General features: G+C 37.2%; 1 protein-coding gene across 3 annotated transcripts; it reads left to right on the forward strand.

Moving 5' to 3' along the window:
• Positions 1-127: 127 nt before the first annotated feature.
• On the forward strand, positions 128-17311 carry DBF4 (DBF4-CDC7 kinase regulatory subunit). Of its 3 annotated transcripts, none has more exons than XM_084508039.1 (12): positions 128-273; positions 2593-2768; positions 6992-7186; positions 8220-8270; positions 8840-8909; positions 9057-9133; positions 10567-10597; positions 10871-10916; positions 12517-12648; positions 13289-13403; positions 14508-14632; positions 16073-17311. In XM_084508039.1, the coding sequence occupies exons 1-12, from the start codon at positions 240-242 to the stop codon at positions 17136-17138; spliced, it is 2118 nt and encodes a 705-aa protein (XP_084364165.1). In that variant the 5' UTR covers positions 128-239; the 3' UTR covers positions 17139-17311. The 3 variants fall into 3 exon arrangements, with proteins under 3 accessions (XP_084364165.1, XP_084364163.1, XP_084364164.1); XM_084508037.1 differs by having other exon boundaries at positions 129-273; positions 2590-2768; XM_084508038.1 differs by having other exon boundaries at positions 132-273; positions 2590-2768; positions 10874-10916.
• Positions 17312-19532: the final 2221 nt, after the last annotated feature.

Here is a 19532-nt window from a genome sequence, read left to right on the forward strand (position 1 = left end):
GCGCCCCGCCCTCCCCTCACGCTGGGCCCCGCCCCCCGCTCCCTTCCCGCTCTCCCCTCAGCTCGCGTCACGCGGGGCGACCGTTGGCGGCGCGCGGCCGGCAGCGGGGCCGTGAGGGGACGGGGCCGGACCCCAACGGCTGCCGAGGGGCCCCGGGGCTGGGGCTGGGGCCATACCGGCGGCGCTGCCCCCGCGGTCTCCTCACGGGGCGGCGGAGGAGGATGTGACCCCGCCGCACGATGAAGCCCGGCACCGCTAGAGCAGCGCGGACCCGTAAGTGGCCGGGGGGGGGCGGCTGGGGAGGGCCGGGGGCGCTCGGCGTGCACCTGAGGCCCGGCCGGGGGAGCCGGTGCTGGGCCGGGACCTCTCGGCCCTGTGAGGCTGGCGGTGAGTGAGCCTCTGGTGGCCTTGGGTGGCCGTGGCCAGCTGGAGGGACGCTCCCGGAATGCATCGCTTTAGCACGCTCGCGCTCACACGCTTAAGTTTTTTTTTTTCTTTGTTTGTTTGTTCTTTTTTTTTTTTTTTTGCATAATGTTGGGAATTAAGCGCAAAAACAGCCTAGCTGGGGAGGTGAAGGCGCTAGCAGAAGCTAGGCTGCCGCCCTGAAACCAGCTCCACCCGGGCACAGCCTTGCTGGTATCAGGGCCGTGCACGAGAGGGGCCTCGGGCACCTCAGGGCCACAGAGTTAAGATGCAGGCACTTTAAGAGGGAAATTATTAAAACGTCAGTCTTAATTAAAATTGCTAACTAACTCCACGTTTTTGCTTATCCCTAGTAATTTTAATACAAGTTTTCCAATAAAAATTACAATATTCAGTGCGTTAAGTTTTCAGCTCTGCTCTGGGTGTTGCTCGCGTGTGCAGGGTAGAACACCACATCTGATCCCTATGGAATTTCGCTTGCGCTCAGCTCATCTCTGACCCAACATTTCAGCCGTCTTTTTTGTTTAGCTTCTAAATCAGTTGCACTGTCTGGAGTCTCCATGCTTCCTGTTTCTCTTGGTCTCCTGGATTTGCTTTTGGTCTCCCAGATTTTACTAAACTGACTGTTATTACTGCTTCATTTCTGCGTGTTCGTAACCATTACTTAGAGAACATAGCAGCACCAGTTGTTGTTCTGCTCCCTCTCTCTGCTGGAGACACTTTCAGGGAGGGAGAGAATGAGTAGCAGAGGGGCTGTTCTCCCTGTGGGCTTTTTGCCTCCAGAAGATGTCTCATCACTTCCTGCAGCAACCCTCTGTCCATTTTGAACTTCTCCAAAGGAGAAGTAATGAGTAGGGCGTTGGGCAGTGAGGAAGAAACCACTATATAAAACCAGTGATAAGCCAGTCTTGGATGATTGCCTCTCCATCACAGGTTGTAAATCGGTTCATATAATGGATGTGTGTAGGACCAGAGAGTGCAATCACTTTCCCCTAATAATATTATTTTAGTTTCCAGCTGTGTTTAGTTGCAGGAATTTCATGAATTACAGTTCACTTTTATGTATTTAGGATCCCTCAGAAAGTATTCCTCTTCCATCTATTTGTGCAGCCTTCCTTCAGAATCACATCTTGGTACTGACAGTGTCCTTTGGCAGCAGGCTGTGCAGGCTTGCCCCGTTGCATAGACTGTCAATTCCTCTTTTCCGTTTTGTATCTGACTACTAGTTTTGTTTTGTGCCCCATAGCTCTTGTACTGGAATAAGCTATTTAACCATTATTTCTATGCTCTTTCTGATTTTGTATATCTGTGCTATATTTCCCCCAATTCACTCTTCTTCAGACTGACAAAGTCTTAATGTACAGTCTTTCCTCATACTTATGCTTTTTCTCCCTAACTTGGTGTTACAATGACCCCCCTTTTTTTCCTCTTAGAACTGCAAGTGGTGTTTAAGTTGTGGGTGATTCATCAGTTAAAACTGGCATAATAAAATTGTCCATTTTATTTTGTTTCTTATCGAGGCTTGGGTGGAAGGCTCTGTGTTGAGCTTCAGGAAAGATCATCAGCACAGTTTAATAGCTGTATGTGGTCTCTTAGTTTTAAAATAAAATTTGCTAAGGCAGAAAGTCAAAGCTAAAATGATTCTGAACTTTAAGCATAGTCTTCCTGCATCTCAGTTGGGTGCTCAAAAATTAGATAAATAGTAGGATCTAGCTCTTGTACTTCTGATGTTTCCGTGACTTTTGACCTAGTCTTGTTCTAATGCATCTATATGAATCTTTTTTCTTTTTTTTTTCTCCAGATGAGATAGTGGGAGAGGCCGGTTCTTTTCCTTTAAAATGATGTTCTTGTGATCATCAGTACAAATAGTATATATACTGTGGTACAGAGATAGAAAATGCTTGCCAAACTGGATGAGAAAATTGGTGGCACCATATACCAACTGAAATAAAAAAGTCCTTTTTAAGATGTGATTTTAGGGAAAAACTTGTAAGGGCTATACGTGTGTCAAAACAATGTAAATAATAACATGTTTAACATTTAGTTGTTTTTTTTTTAAAGTGTCCTGTATTGCGTGGATACTTGCCTTGTCCATTTCTGTAATTTAGGAATTTTTCTTTTTAAAAAGAAATACAATTCTGTTTAAATTCCCTTTTCTTTTGGCAGCAGATGGAATGCAAGCAAAAACAGAAAAGACAAAATCTGCTTTGAAGAATGCGAAAAAAGATGTAGGAAAACCAGAGAAACTGAAATATAAACCACTCACCGGGAAGGTGTTTTACCTCGATATTCCATCAAATGTGATCTCTGAAAAAATAGGGAAGGACCTCAAAGAACTAGGAGGGGTAAGTTCATGTGCAGACCTTTTATGAAGCAAAAAGCATCCTGGATGACTTTTCTTTATTATTGAATTTTAATGTTACATTTAATGTGACAGGATTTTATTTTTTTTAGCGCTTTCCTTAATGTTGAAATGTTTAATATGGACAGCTTATCAACAAGTTGGGCTTTTTGTTGCTAGAAGCTGTTCTGCTAGCTTTAGCAAAAGTTTATTATACAGGTTTGATTTCAGTTGATGATTCATTTGTTTAGAAGTTTATTAAATAAATGTACTTAAAGTTTACTAAAAGTCTAAAGTTTCATTGTCTGAGGTGAAATGTTTCTGCAACTTCTGACTTTTGGCACATGTTTACACGTTATAAATCAAGCTTTTCAGCTGAACCTAAATAGAATAGAGGAAGTGTTTTGCATACGTTTTAAAGAAGTCTTAACATAGTTTTCTTGATGGTCCTGGTGTTCTTTTAGCTTGGTACAAGTTATTTGTTAGGTTTGTCTCTTTAGTTGGATTCCTTGATGGAACTTTGTAAGCATTTGATCAATTTATACGTAAGACAGCATTTTCCAAAGTTTCTAATACATTTTATATTTAGAGGCTACTTAGCCAAAAATGGAGTGGTGAGGTTGGTTTTGCTTATTTTCAAGTAAGTACAAGCAGAGCTTTATAAAAGCTGGGCTGAAATAGCTGTCACCTAAGAGAGAGGAGATATCTACACTTCCTGGCATTCAGAGCAGGCTGTGGAGAAAGAACTGAAGAAAGCTTTTGTGTGGTTGCTGGGCCCAAAAGCATTTAGAGGGAAACATTGGGATTTGGGAGATTGGCTGGTGGCAGGAACATCAGCTCCCGAGTATCAAGGTTGCAATGTGAGCTGAAAACAAGAGCAGAGTGAGAGGATATTCTAAGGACAGGACCAAAATTGTGTGCGATGAGGTAAGAAGTAGGTGGTGCTTGTGTGTTCTTTTTGTTTTATTTTTTTGTTAAAGGCATTTATTTGCATGCAAATAACAAGGAGTATGTCAAGGACAGCCTGGGACTTTTGTAACAAAAAGATTTGTATAGATAACTGCACTTACATTCTGGGATTTAACCCTAGTGTTTTTGGGTACCCATCCTTCTGCTGTGAGCACACAGCTGTGACAGCCACAGCTTTAGGAACAAAACTTTTTTCAGCTCATTCTGGTGACATTCTTACAAGAGTGGCAAGGAGCAAAAGGGGAAATTTAAACGCTCTGTAATGTCAACTAGCAGTCACTTGCTGAGTTGATCAGCTCTGGTGCTGGCATGTTTCACAGCAGAGCCATGGATCGCGGTGTATGGGTGAATTTCCTGAACTGGGGAAACCCCAGGGTAGCAGAGAGACCTGCCACGAGCCCCCAGCTCTGCTGAGAGCAGCTGACCAGGCTTGGCATGCACAGGAACAACTCCCACGCCTAGAAAAAACAACCCTTAAGGAGTGCTAGAGACCAGGAGTGCTGTGAAGAGGACATAGCACATCAGCCAGGGCATGGCAAGGCAGGTTGTGCAGCAGGTTGTGCAGGAGGGTGCCTTTGGAACGCAGGCTGTTCTCTTCTGGGAAGCAAAAGGAGGCAGCATTTTACTGAAACAAAATGGTGTCCATCTGTTGCAACTGCTAGGCTGAACGTAAAAACCAGATGGAAGCACTACAGTCTCCCTTTGGGGTCACCAGTGCACAGACAGAACTGCCCTGAGCCTGAGCTGCATGGAGCCTGCAGCATCTGAAAGTTCCCCTAGGGTGGGAAGTCAGTGGTGGGTGTGGTGGGTGCAAGTGTGCCCATCTGGATGAATTCTTTGAGCAAGTAGCTGTGTTAGAAGAGGAGCTTAACAGGCAGCGCAGCATCCGGGCACTGACGTGAGAGATGGATGTGTGGCATCGTGTGCTGTCACAGGCTGAGCGACAGCCGTGCCCTTCGTCTGTGCAAGGGGGAGGTAAGCTTGCTGCTAACCCTGAGCTGATGGACTCACTGCCAAAGGAAACTGGACCCTTGCCTCCCCTCACAGGAGGCAGAGGAATCTTCCTCTTGCCTCTACGTAACAGATACAGTGCTCTGGGACTGGAGAATGAAGAGTGTGAGTAACGGGCAACACCCAGGAAAGGCCAGCTGTGCAAAGAACCAGAGCCACCAGAAAAGCAAGTAAGGTGTTAGTAATTGGAGGTTCCTTGCTGAGAGGAACCAAAGAACCTGTTTGGTGTTCAGTCTCTCTAGGGAAGTTTGCTGTTCACTAAGAGCTCAAATTCGTGATACCACAGAGGGGCTGCCAAGATGATCTTTAAAAGGTCTCTTACAACCCAAACCATTCTGATTCCATGATTCTAATTTGTGTTGTGTTAAAATGGCAGTAGTAATGAGTTTAAATGGTAGCAACCTGGTGTTTAGCTGCTGTAACCCCTGCCCTGGCAGTGGTTCATCTGTAGGCTAGTAAGTTTCCGTATGACAGAATTTGAGAGGCAGCTGGTATTTTACTTTCCCTTGAAAGATGTGAGTTTTTTTGCCCTTTTTTTCTTTGTATACAGTTTAGCTTTTTTTTTTTTTTTTTTCTCCTATAACCTACAACTTCTCTGTGCCTCATCATACCTATGCCAAAGCAGATGAAAATGCTTCTGGGATGGGAACTTGTGGTAATTAGTCATGGAATACTTTCATAGTTGGGTTTTTGCATCTTTAGTCTTAGTGTTTGATCTAAATAGGCTTTTCAGTAAATACTTTCCTCACAGAGCTTGTTAATGAATGCTTTTAAATACTCATATTCAAATCACAAATTCTGTAAGCATCTTGTTAAGCATCGTTTTACCTAATTCTCTCTTTTGTATGGAAAACATGCTTTGATTTAAACAAGTACAGGATGTCATAGTAACACACAAGCAATGCAATCACTTAGCCCTCTGTAAAGTTGGATATTTTGAATTAGTTTAAGAGAGTCACGGCAATAAAAGTATTAAAATGTCCTTTAACCACGATAGAAAAAGGGACTTGCTTAAATTGTTACCTCTTCTGAGTGTTGTTTTGCTAATACTTTTTTGAACCTAAAGGAGTGCTGAGCAGTTGTATGAAATTGACAGTTGTAAATCAGGGTGCTGTCTGAAAGCACAGGCAAGAAATTGGCAATAATATGATTTCTAGTTACATGCATATCTTTACATTTAGCATTAAACCAGAGCACATCATCTTTTTTTGTATTTAGAACAGAATTATAAGAATTCATATGTAAACAAGGTTACAGGTTAGAGGTTGAAAATAAAGTTTTTTTTATTATTATTATTATTCGGAGGAATATATGCCTAAATTTTCAGATTTAAGCCCAGTGTTCTCAAGATCAACAACCTGGTTCTTTGTAGTTTGTGTGGGGTGCACTGAAAAGTCTCCCTGTATATCTCCCTCTCAGTATGTCCCATTTCTGTAAACAGTATGTAGAGCAGAATTAGAAGGCAGAGGCTTGCTGTGTCTGCAATTTGTGCTTCCCACACTGATTATTAGTAGAGAAGATAAAAAGATTTTAAGCTACATAAACTGTCAAGAAATAATTAGCCAAATAAAATTGTTAATTGCACAGTGATAGATAATGAAAGATAGAGCAAAACAGGAGAGAATAAGCATGGAAAAAATACATGTCTTGCTGAGAATGAAAATACTATGAAGCTACTCAAGACTTCTACATTTCTGAGGAGGGTTATGAATGCTGTAGGTGTGCAACATGGTAATTTATCCTGAAATTATCATTCTGTAGGTCCTAAAAATCATTGAATTATATCTCTTTGCAAACTGTCAATTACATTTGCATATTCATGTCTTTGATTGTAGTTGAACACTTTGCAATTTCTGTTAAATAAAATTATGTAAAATGTTCTTTTCCTTGAATTATTCTGTAATTTCTCAGTACGGTGTTTGAATTCTTCATTTGGGAAGTATTACAGCTAGATAGTTCAAGGATAGGTAATAATTGAAACAAAGCATTTTTTTTATTGAGATTACAAAATCAGAAAAATTAAATTGGGATTTGATTTGTAAGGTGCTACTGCAGTTCAATTGTAGTTGTATAAATCTTTAGAAAATATCTTCCTGTTAATTTAGTGGGTTTTTAGCTTACTATTAGCTTTATTTTCTAATTTATTAGATTTATCTGGAAACTTTGTCATTTTTTAATGTATGCAAAGCAAGGAGTTACTGATTTATTATCCTGAAATAATGGCTTGTTTTATTTCTTTATATTTAGAGAGTGGAGAGTTTTCTCAGCAAAGATATCAGCTATCTGGTATCTAATAAAAAGGAGGCAAAATTTGCACCAACTCTCGGTCAGATTTCTCCAGTTCCTACCCCAGAATCTGCATGCAATGGAGGAAATAGTTCACCTCATCCTAGCAACCGAAAAGATCGACGTGATGGAAGTTCATTTAAGACAATAGATACAGTAAGTTTCTTAGTAATAATGCTACAAATCAAGAACAATTCATGAGATACACTTACATTTTTTTCCCATTTTGTTTCCTGAAGATTGTTACAGTTCCTTGGATGGATACTTTTTTGGCTTTTGCTTTTAAGCAGTTCAAACATAATTTTAAACCACTTGAGGCAATCTTGTTAAGCTTTAAACTAAACTCAAGCTAATTAAGCAAATTTTCAGAGATTGAAATTGAAAACAGGAGTCTTTTCTGCATACAACACTAAAATCTGTTCAAATATATTATGACTGAATTATAATTAAACATTGCCATCGTTACGTTTAACAACTGAATCAGTATGTCCAGGCTTGTGATGATATCTAATTTTTTTCTTTTTTTTTTTTTTTTTTAGCAATGTAGCCTATTAATGTTTGCTGAGATATTGCTGTTTCAAATATCTGCAGAAATAGTCTTTAATAGAGTTCAAGGATATAATTAAAATTGAACATTGTGAATTGTCAGGGTTTTTTGAGTTATTTCTTAGAGAATCGTGTTAATTGCAACAGTATCTGACTTTCTGCTGCTTTACATGAAGCTTGTTATGCGGGCAAGTCTCGCATCCTTTCGAAGTACTGTACTGTATCCATAGTCTTGTTTAGAAAAATGACTGGGGGGCAATCTATGGGCTGGTCTTCGCTGCACTAGGTGGATGTAGTCACCTCATCTTCCTAACACAGTATGTAGTACATCTTCTTTTGTACTGGTGGTAAAAGAGATAGGGAGAAGACTGAGGCTATGATTACATTCATGGCTTTAGCTAAATTTGGCACAACTCCCAGCTGATGATACCTCATTTTCTGTCCTTTCCCCACCACACACCTGCTTGTATCAACCCCAACCTTGTAAGAAAAATGCAAATTCATGAAAAATAGCTGTACAGTAAACAAGAGAAGATTACTATAGTTACATTTTTGCTAAGGAATATGTATTTTAACTTGCCTTACCTTTTTGCTTTTTGAATGAATTCTAACTTGCTACAAATGTATTTCTGTTGTAATATAGGTACGTATGAGCAGAGGAAAATCCTTAGTTGAAAAAGCAATTAGAGAGCAGGTAAGTGGAGTAATTCTCAAATTTGTATTCAATAAATGTTGGTCTTGCTGTTCTGGAAAACAAGCACTAGTAAGAGTGATAGTCCTGTAAGACAGAGATCTCTCATGGAATGTTCAAGCAGAAGTCAAGGGTCAAGGCATTGTTCTCAGCAAAATAGTCAAGTTGTGTTTTCTGGATGCTTCCTGAAGAATTTAAAGCCTACAGAATCTTATGACTAGTATAAATTACCAAGATAGCTAACATAGCTCGCATTTTTTAAGGAGTGCTAGTGAAATTGAAGTAAATATACAATTTCATGTTCAAATCCTAGCTATTTAAAAATATGACGGTAGAGAACACTCTTGGCTTTGTGAAAGGTTAAGTATAATCCTTTAATGGTGAAGTGCAGTGATGTGGAGATGGAAAAGTCAGTTTAGGAAAGTGCTCTTTTCGCAAGAAGCAAATAAAGTGTCTAAAATTTGATCTCAGCTTTATTATGACAGTTCATATTACAAGTTGTATATTTATTACAGTTATTGTATATATTCTACTATGTATAGCTTAAAATTATTAATGTTTTTTGTCTGTAGGAATTAATTCCCTCTGGTAGTATATTGTCCAATGCTTTGAGTTGGGGAGTGAAGATCCTTCATATTGATGGTAAATATTTTTGTTTGATAAAACCTAACTTGAACTTACAACATTGACTTGGCTAATCCTCTTGTTGAATTCAAAATATTACAAATGACAAATAACTTAAAATATACAAAAACAAACTCAGCTAAATATTCTCCCTCTTTTTGCCAGATGTTAAGCATTACATTGAACAAAAGAAGAAAGAGCTCTACCTAATTAAAAGCACAGGCAGTTCTTTGAAAGATGTGGTAAGTGAGTTTTTGCTATTTGTGAAAGTTTATTCGATTAAATGAAAAAACACAAGCATATTAAAATCTGTAAGCATCGCGGTATGTAGTATTTATTTTAACGAAGTCTTGCTCATGCTATACATTTCAGCATTCAAAAATAAATTCCATAATAGCATTACATAGTGTGTAGATGTTTGTTCTTGAGATAGTTATCTAAGAAACAAAAATACTGAAAAACTTGAGATTTCTCTTCTCCCCGCTTTAGAAATAGTAAAAAAAAATGAACCTTGGTTTTATTCTAACATAGGTTGTGGTTACATTGCCTTGTATAATTTTCACTGTGAAACAGTGATTAGAACTTCACTTTTGATTTTGATTTTTTTTCCCTTTCCTTTGGATTGATTTGTTTTGAAAAATCACAGTTGTGTTTTCCTGAAGGAGCTGTCTCTAGGCAATCTGTCAGTTGCTCAACTGCTGTTTTTCCTTCCTAGTCTTTTAAAGAACTAGTATAAACCATCTTCAGACTATTCTGCCAATATTCTGCCATTGGCATGTGAAAATCCTGATTTCTCCAACCTGTAGCGTATAATATGCTTAGACATTGAAACTGTTTTAGCTGTTTGCAATCCATCTGCAGTTGCTTTGTAATTTAAATTACGCATGTGAAGTTGTACAATTATCTGTTCCAGGCAGGGGTCTGTAATAAAAAAAAAATGGAAATGTGCTACATGCATTCCAAAACAACATAACACATATTAGTTAATTATTGAGGCCACGTGAAATCCTCTACTAAATCATTTGTCTTGGTTTTCATAGATAGTGCAGTGATATTTGTATGTTTTTGCAAGTAGTACAAAATAAATTGTGTACCTTTGCCAGAATCAATTATGGTTAGAAGCTGATGCTTGAATTTAGACATGAATCTTTTCTGAAAGCAAAGTACTCTAATTTTAGTCTTCATTGCTAATAAAATTATCTGTTTTTAATCCATTTAAATGAGGATTATATTGTTTGGAGAATGTTACTATCTACAGCTTTGGTAACTTTTTACAGATTGTAGTTAATTAGCATTTGTAAACTATGGAAAAACCTTATCCACATTCAAGAATTTGTTTTCAATTATGGTAAGTATTTTGGGGGAAGAAAGAGTAAATTTCCCTGAGTGGGGTCTTTTTTGTCCCTTTTACTTTGTTTTAGAAAAATGTTCTCTGAATGAGAACATTCATTTTTGCAGTGTAGAGTTAAATATTTCTTTAGGAAATACGACTATTTCCAAAGTCCTGATCAGACTGATCTCTGCAGAATTTATCACCCATGTGTATCACAGGTCATGATTAACATAGGAAGACCCTCATAAGTTAACAATAAACTAGATTTTTGAGATAAGATACAAAATAAGTTTCACAGGAATTTTATACTTCCTTTCTCCTTTTTTTTTTTTTTTCCAACAGGCAAAACAAGTTACTACCCAAAAGTCAAGAAGTAAGTATTTTGGTATATGTAGAGGTTTTCATGGAACTGCTGAATGCTTAAAAATGTAGTAGTTATTATCAGATAAGTGTAAAGTTGTTTTCTAACTTGTAGCTCTAAAAAAAGCTTGCAGAAAAACTTCTTAAAATTCAGGAGTTTGTCAAAATATGTACATAATAAGTTCTAAAATAAATAATGCCTTCTTATCAGTTCAGGTAATATTCTGAGTAATATTCTGAATGAAGAAAACTATTTATCTTCATTTCCTTCCCCCTCCTCCCTGAGCAGGTAGACTGAAAAATCCATTTGTGAAGGTGGAGGATAGGAGTTGGTAAGTCTTCTGTGTTCTTTCAATAACACGATTCTCAAACTGAGTAATTCAGAAACCCTTAGGAAGTATGTCTTAAGGAAGCGGCCTTCAGATTTCAGCATTCTTGGACTTGCTGACTTTAAATGCCAGACATAATGTCTTACAATAAGACAGAAACTTTTCATCTCTGCATGCTCTGTGAATCTGTGTTTAGCCACTGAATGAGATAAGAGATAGTAGGGAATGTTTGCAATAGGTAATGGCTGTGGAAAGTTAATGTGTAGCTTCAGCTTGTAGATCACGAGAGTGGGTTCTTCTGGTTTATTTTCTGCCAAGGGTCAGATGAACGAAAAGGAAGGAGCCTGGAAACTTCGACCCTCAACATTTTATCTTACTTTTTTTAGATCCAAATTATGTAGCCTAAAAGGCTAATAAAACTTTCAATATTAAATTCCAATCCTGCAATCTCAACTCCATAAAATTCATCTTGAGAGACTGTAAAGAAAGTTGTTATACTTAAAACCATTCCTTGAAATTAGGCTGAATTTCCTGTTCAATGATTTATTTAAAAAACAAACAAACCCCAGTTAATCTAATTTCAATATCTGTAGTGGCATGAGGTCTTGTACTTTCAGACTTTTAAATTTTCATGTCTTTCTGGTCCTGTAATTGATCAGACCTGGTGGTTTAACTTCTCAGTAAGGAAAGAGGTTGTCAGAAGTTGAGAGAAGAATGAAATATAACAAAGTGCAGTTCTGCAAAGTATGTTTTGTATCTTTGCATTCTTAACTGACTTCTGCTTTATGTTTACAAGCTCTGGATTTTTTGACACTTTCCTGAATTGGGGGTGGGGATATGGGGTGTGGATTCTAAGCCTAGTCTTAAATTATAATCTGTTAAGAGGTTAAGAATAGGTACGAGAGAAATGAGGATAGTTTGGGAGAGTTGGACAAAACACAAAACACATTTTCAAGTACAGAGAAATTTATATAAAAATGTGTGAGTTTCAATTCCATTATGAACCCTCTAACTTGTAGTAAAACCTCAAACACTTCTAAATGTTTATGCAACATAATGTTATTAAATGTTTGTGCTTTTTAGATGGTTATGCAACATAAATAATAGTTCAGAAGTTGAAGATACTGAGCTGTCTTTATTTCATTTTCTGGATTAGCTGAGTTTCCTTCTGCTTGGGTAGTTTATGGAAGTAACATGGGGGGAAGGGGGGAATTACACCTAACTTGAACGTCAGCACTGCAGCTAAATGATTCGGTTTGTTTAAATGTTTTTATTCTACTCAGAGTGCTAGTGTATACTTACTAGTTCTGGTATGTTCCTAAGTGTGATTCTATTCAAATTCTGCTGTGCAAATCTCCACAATCCATAGACATAACAGCCATACTGGTGGAATGGGCAAGACAGTTACAGAAACTTGACTGTTTTGAAAAAGTATCAGGATTGGAAGGAATTACTTACTCTAGGGTATTCACCTGATGTACGTTTTGCATACATCATATTTGAAAGAGAAACGCTTTTTCAAAGATGTTTAATCTTTCTGTAGTTTGTAATATAAACTGATGTTTTTTGATGGTTCTAACGCATCTGTTTTGTCTCAATACAGCCTCTACCGCCCATTTTATCTGCAGTTACCTACTTTTCCAGTTCTGAACTACTGTGTTCCAAAACCTTATAGTCCATTTGAGGTGGATAAGAAGCTGCCTTCTGGTCAAAAACAAACTCAATCTAAACAAAGGTTTGTTAAGAATTCATTATTGATAGAGAGGGAGATTGTTTTAAAATATTTTTTTTCTAAAATAATTCTTCTGCTTCTTACTTTTGTGATATTTAATACTAATATCCACATCTTGACTGTTGTATTTGCTGCACTGTAACTTTTGCTGTCTGTCTGTCTTTCTGTACCCTCTTTATCCTGTCTTTAGTCCTTTTTTTGGACATACAGATGCATACGTCCAAAAATGCAGCGTTCTCCTATCATTGTGGGTCAGCATAAGATAATTTTTTCCTTTCTGCCACTGGTTTCTTCTTTGTCCTCATCTTGGATGCCATCCAGTAAGTATTTTCCAGGAAGTGAATTTCTTAGGACTTCCTTTGATATCTGTCAGTAACAAGCTAAAAAGTAGGCACTCAATTTTTAAAAAAAAATGTGATATTCAGTTATAGTACAGAATTGTTGCTAAAGAGTGCACCTGCTTTATTCTTCTCTTCTCTGTTTTTCTGAAGCATTTGCTAACGTGATGTAAATAGTTTGAAGGGAAATAAAGTTTTTTTTTTTTTTTTTTAATTAGGTGAATGAGAATGAACATTAGTTTAAGAGAAAAGTATAGAATTCAGCTCGTATTTGAGACTCATTAATATATCTTTTCTGTTAACAGAAACAAAATAAATAGTGACAAGGACTGTGGAACTCCTGTTCAGCTCCCTCAGAAGGACAAAAAGAGGAAAGGATATTGTGAATGTTGCGGAAAGAAGTATGAAGATCTGCAAACTGTATGTGAAACAAGTATACGCTTTCAAACATTCTTAAAACAGATGTTTGATAGTTCCCACTTGCTAGTTTAATATATGTTTTTATCTTAAAAGATGTGTTCAGTACATCTTCTAAAAAGCAGCAAGTAGTTTTTTTTCTTCTTTGCAAGTTTCAGTTCTTCATTACTGCCTCTAGGTAGCTGAAGGCTCTAATTGTTCCTGTCTGAGACATGCTGGCAATAAGAGCACCCACTTAATGGATGAAGGGAGTGTGGTGGATGCTGTTTTTCTGGATTTTAGGAAGGCTTTTGATGTTGTTCCTCAAAATATCCTTGGGGATCCTATGGAGCCCCTCCTATATGGGAGACTGCATCTGCCTGGCAGCTGGCTGCTGGTTGTCAGCAAGAGCCAACAGTGTGCCCTGGCAGCCCAGAGGGTGTTACTGTAGCCTGGGTGCTCTAAACACAACATAGCCAGCCACTTAAAAGAGGTGAAGATCCCACTGTATTTAGTGTTGGCATAGAATATTGTTGACAATTCTGGGCTCCACAATTTAAGAGGGATATTAAAATACATGAAAGCATCTAGAGAAGGGCAAGACAGCTGGTAAAAGGAAGGCATGCCCTGTCGCTGAGGACACTGGGTTCCTCAAGCTTGGAGAAAAGGAGGTTTAGGGGTAACCTCACTGCTCTCTACAGCTTCCTGAGGAGGGGAAGCAGAGAGGGAGGTGCCAGTCTCTTTTCCCTGGCATCTAGTGACAAAATGGGTGGGAATGGCTCAAAGCTGCATCAGGGGAGGTTCAAACTAGACATTAGGAAAAACTTCTTTACTGAAAGGGTAATTAGACAATGGAACAGACTTCCCAGAAAGGTGGTTGATGCCTCATGGCTGTCCGTGTTGAAGAGATATTTGGATAATGCTCTTAATGATATAACTTTGGGTTAGCCCCAAAGTAGTCTGATGGTTGGACTCAATGATCTTTATAGTATAGGTCCCTTCAAAATGGAACTACTCTGTTCTAGTGATAATCAATCATCAATATTTATTTATTTCTCCTTATCATAGTGTTGCTTTGTATGTGCATATCATTAGTATATTTGTTTCATGATTTTTCCTTAATTCCAGCATCTTGAAAGTGAACAGCACCGCAATTTTGCACTAAGCACACAGTACCAAGTTGTTGATGATATAATCTCCAAGTTTGTTTATGAGTTTGTTGAATACAAAGATGACACAAAGAAAGTTAAAAGGTAAGCTGTATGTCTTAAATTTTAAATTAAGAAATTGAACATAAAGGTACTTTATAAAATTAGTATAAAAAAATGGTATAAAATTCTGAATCTAGTATGGAAAAAAACATGTTTCAGTCTGATACACATCACTTACATTTGCAATGCAGTAGGTACCTGGCAAATCAGTTCTTTAAAGCAGAAATTAGAGGGGGAAAAAAATTAAAGTACAAATGGTATCACGGGAATATGAGGTTAGAATGACATGCTGAAAGTTGTCCCATCTATCCTTAACCTTCAAAAAAGCAAGATATCAAGTATTCTAAAAATACACCTGACAGGACAGCAATGTCTGGACATCTTGCTCTAAAAACTTCCTGATGCTCTTAGTAACCCGAAGATCAGCAAATTATAACCTCCTCAGTCAGGCTGTTCTCCTTACCAGTGGAAGGATTTTTTGTAGTCTAGTCAAGATGTTCCTATCTATAATCTAAGGCTCTTAGCTTCTGTTGTGCTGGACAACAGAAAGTGGATTTTCCTCTCGTCACTGTAACTGTTATTACATATATTAATGCTTGAAAATGAACCATCTTTGTACTTCCTTTGCTCTATATAAAAGTGACCTTTATTTCTATAGAAATTAGAACGTATTAGACCATATGTTCTGTAACTCATTAAATGTTTTTATTAGTTGTATTTATTTACCATGTAGCTAAAAATGTAAAACTTAATAAGATCATCTACATATTGGTATTTAAAAAACAAAAAAGGCAACTAGAAGCAGGTGTGCATGCCTGCCCACCCACACCTACACCCTCAAATTTTTTCCTCAAATGTTTAAGTGGGAGAGAAAGTATGGACTGTAAACAGCAGTATCCTTGTTACTTGAAGCAGTGACTCAAATCAAGATTTGTTTTGTAAATGAGTCAGAGATAAGGAAATAACTTTCTTATTACTTCAAAAAGAATTGAAGAAATAAAGTGAAATCAAAAGAAATGTACATAGTCAAACTCATAGCCTAATGAAAGCAAGCCCTTTTTCCTTTTGTGATTTGAAAACATTCAGGGTGTTTAGGTTTGAATTATTAGGGAAAAGCATAAGTAATTATACTAAGCTTGTGTGTATCTATCACAGAATACTTACAAATATGTATAGTCGTTATGTTATGTTAATCAACTTTTGGTCTTAGTAGCATCACGACTAATATTTACTGAAATACTAGACCACTTTGTAATTTTAAAATGATTTCGTAAGATGTAGAAATCAATAGGAAAATGTCAAATTCAAATACAAAGCACTTTGGTCCTGTAGAAATAGTGTTGCTACCATAACTTGCTTTTAGATTAAACAAAAATTATGTAAGTTTGGTTCCTTGTCTTGAGCTGTTTACGTATTGAATTATGTTTCTCACATTTCTGTCAATGATTTGATTGTTAATCATTGTAAACAATTTATTTGTAGGACAAAATGTAGTACAGGATATTTTTCTCCTATTGTTGGAAAGATAACCAGACCAGATGAGCTGAAAGAACGACTAAAAAAGCAACGCATTTCATTGAAAAGTTACTCATGGAAAGATACTACAATACGGGCACTCAAACTGGATTGCCAACCTACAGAAATACAACCAAATTCTGTGCCAATGCCTACCCCAGTTGCTGGATCTCTTTGTTCAATTCTTTATTGTCATCTGTCACAACCTTCAGAAGTAAAAAGTAGATTCAGAAATAACAATGAAAATATTAAAACTGATTGCTCCTGTGTCACAAACTTAAGAGACACTGTTACATCATCAAATTTCATACAGCTACTTCCTCAGAAAGGTGACAAATCCTACATGGAGAACTTGTCTCAAACTTTTGAGCCATTTAGTAAAGAAATGTTTGAGCTAGAAGTAAATAAAAGGAATTTACAGTGTTTTCAGGAAGACGTGTGTACTGTGTGTTCTCATACTCAAGTTACAGATTTTGGTGAAAAAGACAGAAACTTTCCACAGCCAAAACGAAAATTGAATAATACGGTAGTCCTACCAGCAAAGTGTTTGAAAAAAACAGATGCCAGTCCTGCATTTGTCAAGAAACATCGTGATTTATGTGATAATCATCAACAGATGCAGCACAATGTCATTCTGGAGGCTGAGGTATCTGAGACTGCGATAGACAAAGAACTTAATGAATTGGCTGCCAGCGCTGCAGACAGTTCACCATCTGGAAAGCTGCACAGAAAAGTAAAGCTTTACTTAGGAAGAAATAAAAGAGAAAACCGGAAACAGAATATGGAGTTATGTGTAAAGTACACAGATGGATTGTGTGTTCCTGAAGAGAAGAAGAGCGCTTGTAGCTCACCAGTGCAAGCCCTACTGGAACTATTTCAGACAAGTGAAATAAACTCTGAATTTGGAGGTTTTTCAGTTTACACTGACAACAGGGATTCAACTGGCATAAAAGATATATGGGAAGGGCAGAACACAAACGTTGTTTGTTCATTATTCTCCTCTTCGTCCTCATCCCCATTTGTTGGATTTTAATGCTGCTTTATTTAATACAATGATTTTCAAATAAATTGCAAATTTAAGATTTTATCCATAGGAAATTTGTTGTGCTATATATTATGTACAGATGTTTTCATTTTTTTTAATGCAAAAACTTCTGTATGTGTAAATATGAATAAAACTAAAGAAAGGTCTTTTCTTAAAAGGTACTTGCTGCTTTATTACTACAGCTAGTAAAGGGTTCTGAGCACTGAATTTATGATTAAATTAATTGCTATGCAAAACCAATAAGTATGTTAGCTTTTTGGATAGTGGAATTTTCTAAAGTCATTGAATAAGCACACTTATATGATACATTCTAAATATTCACATTACTTACAGTAGAACATCCATTTATAAGTAAGGTCTATCATTTATGGACCACGATGATCTGTGGAGATTTGGTTGCTTGCCCTCCTGTTCTTTCTGCTGTTACTTTACTGGAGAAAGCCAAGAAAAAAAAAGTCACCTGCTTTCCTAATAGTTCTGCTGAAGTTGTCTTAAGGAGTCTATGTAATTGCAAAGAAATAGGATTAGGAAAGCATGTATTGTATTCTTTAGCTACTCTGCCATAATTTATTTTTAAACTAAAACTACACATATTGTATATTTCAGGCAGTGGAAAGCAGTAGACGTGTGGCTTAATTTTTCTTTTTTAAAAACAACAGAAGCATCAAAAAGCAGCAGTAAAAACATCCAATAGCTTTCTGATTGTTTCTGATTGTTTTGGGCCCTTGGTTTGACTTTTCTTTCAGAATAGCCAGCCTGCCTGACTAGCCTACTAGAAAGCAGAGGGAAAGACATAAGTGAAAACTGGGGAAACTTTTTTAATACTTTGAATCTTTACCAGAGCTGATCTCTCAGGATTTCCAGATCAGTGCAAGGCATGAATATTGAATTACAGTGGGGGTGATCATGAAGCTTTACAAATGTGAACCTTTGAAGCCTCAAGGTTAGTATGGTCTAAGATATAAACCAGCAGAAATTACTCTCATTAATTTTTGCATAAAAGCTCAAAAACAGGTAATTTACCCATTTAATATTCTCAAACTTACTCTCTGTGTTCTTAGGGTTAGTGTGTTCAGCAGTTGCTTACAGTTGCTTGCCCCCTGGTACACGACATTTGTGATGAGAAGTCTGTAAAGCTTTGCAGTGTGCAGGGAGGGCTGAGGAAAACAACGTAAAAATACTTTCCTTTTAAAAAGCATCTAAATCTAAAGTTTTATGTTTAAAGTAGCTGCTTAGGGCAGTCATTTGACTGTTCATACAACTGCCTGTACAGTTGGGTGAGAACTGCTTCTGGTCTCACAAGCTTACTGGTCAGTTCTGGCTTGATTCATTGTTTCTTCTCATCTAGATTCACAAAAGATTCAAGCACATCAAAGAGATTCAGCATGTTGTGTCTGATTTTCATGCGTTCATCTTTTAAGTATTTTTTCCCCTTAAATTTAAGAAGAATTATATTACAATTTGAAAAAATAATGAAATACTGAAAGCTAGTTACTGGAATGTTTGTCTCAGACTTCCAAGTCTGAAGAGAAATGTATATTTTTCAAAATGTGTGGCAGGGCTTCTGAGAAATGTCAAAACACTACAGGTACACTTAAGTCACTAGAATAAAGGTTCAACGTTAGAAGTATGTTTTATCTGTAAGTACATCTTTGTAATTATTATGCACATAATTACAGTTTGGGTTCTTTCTTAATAGCTATACCAATTTCTAATGTCACTTCATTTTTGGATAGTCTGTCTTGCTATCTGTGAATGTGAGAAGCTGAGGTAGGTAATTTTTATATTCTATTCAAAAACAACTGTTAATATTCTAAATGAGTGTCAAGTTGGCGACTTTAATGTGTCCTTTTCATAGGTGTGGCAAGCACATTTCTGGGGAAGATTTTAGCATAATCTTTGAAACTTTAAAACAATGTATGCATGTGCACAGGGTTACTAAAAGCTTGCACGAACAATACGCTGGTTTGATACATCAGTGTAAGGATGAGTGGTGACTGATCTGTTGTCTGGTACCTACTTTTTGTTTCATTACTGAGAGAGAAATCTTTTCCATTAAAAACTTAAAATGGAAACTGTAGCTACACAATGTAAAATTGGGATGATAAGACCAAATGATATGTAGGTGCTGAAAGCTGCTTTTATAAATCATTAGAAGGAAAGTGCTGTTTTACTTTCCTTACATCTGATTTGGTATCTTTGCAGTGGATGTCCAACTACTGCCTATGACCACTCCACGGTATGTGGTCATTAGCAACAAAAATATTTATTTTCAGGTAAAAAAAGTGATTGAGAGGACAGAGTTCCCAAGGATCCGGACTACGTGTGTTTGTCTGTGTGCATATGAATGCACATAGAGTTGATCACAGGACTATGGGGTGA

Source organism: Aythya ferina (assembly GCF_964211825.1).
Source record: "Aythya ferina genome assembly, chromosome: 2".
In the NCBI taxonomy this organism is placed as follows: Eukaryota; Metazoa; Chordata; class Aves; order Anseriformes; family Anatidae; genus Aythya; species Aythya ferina.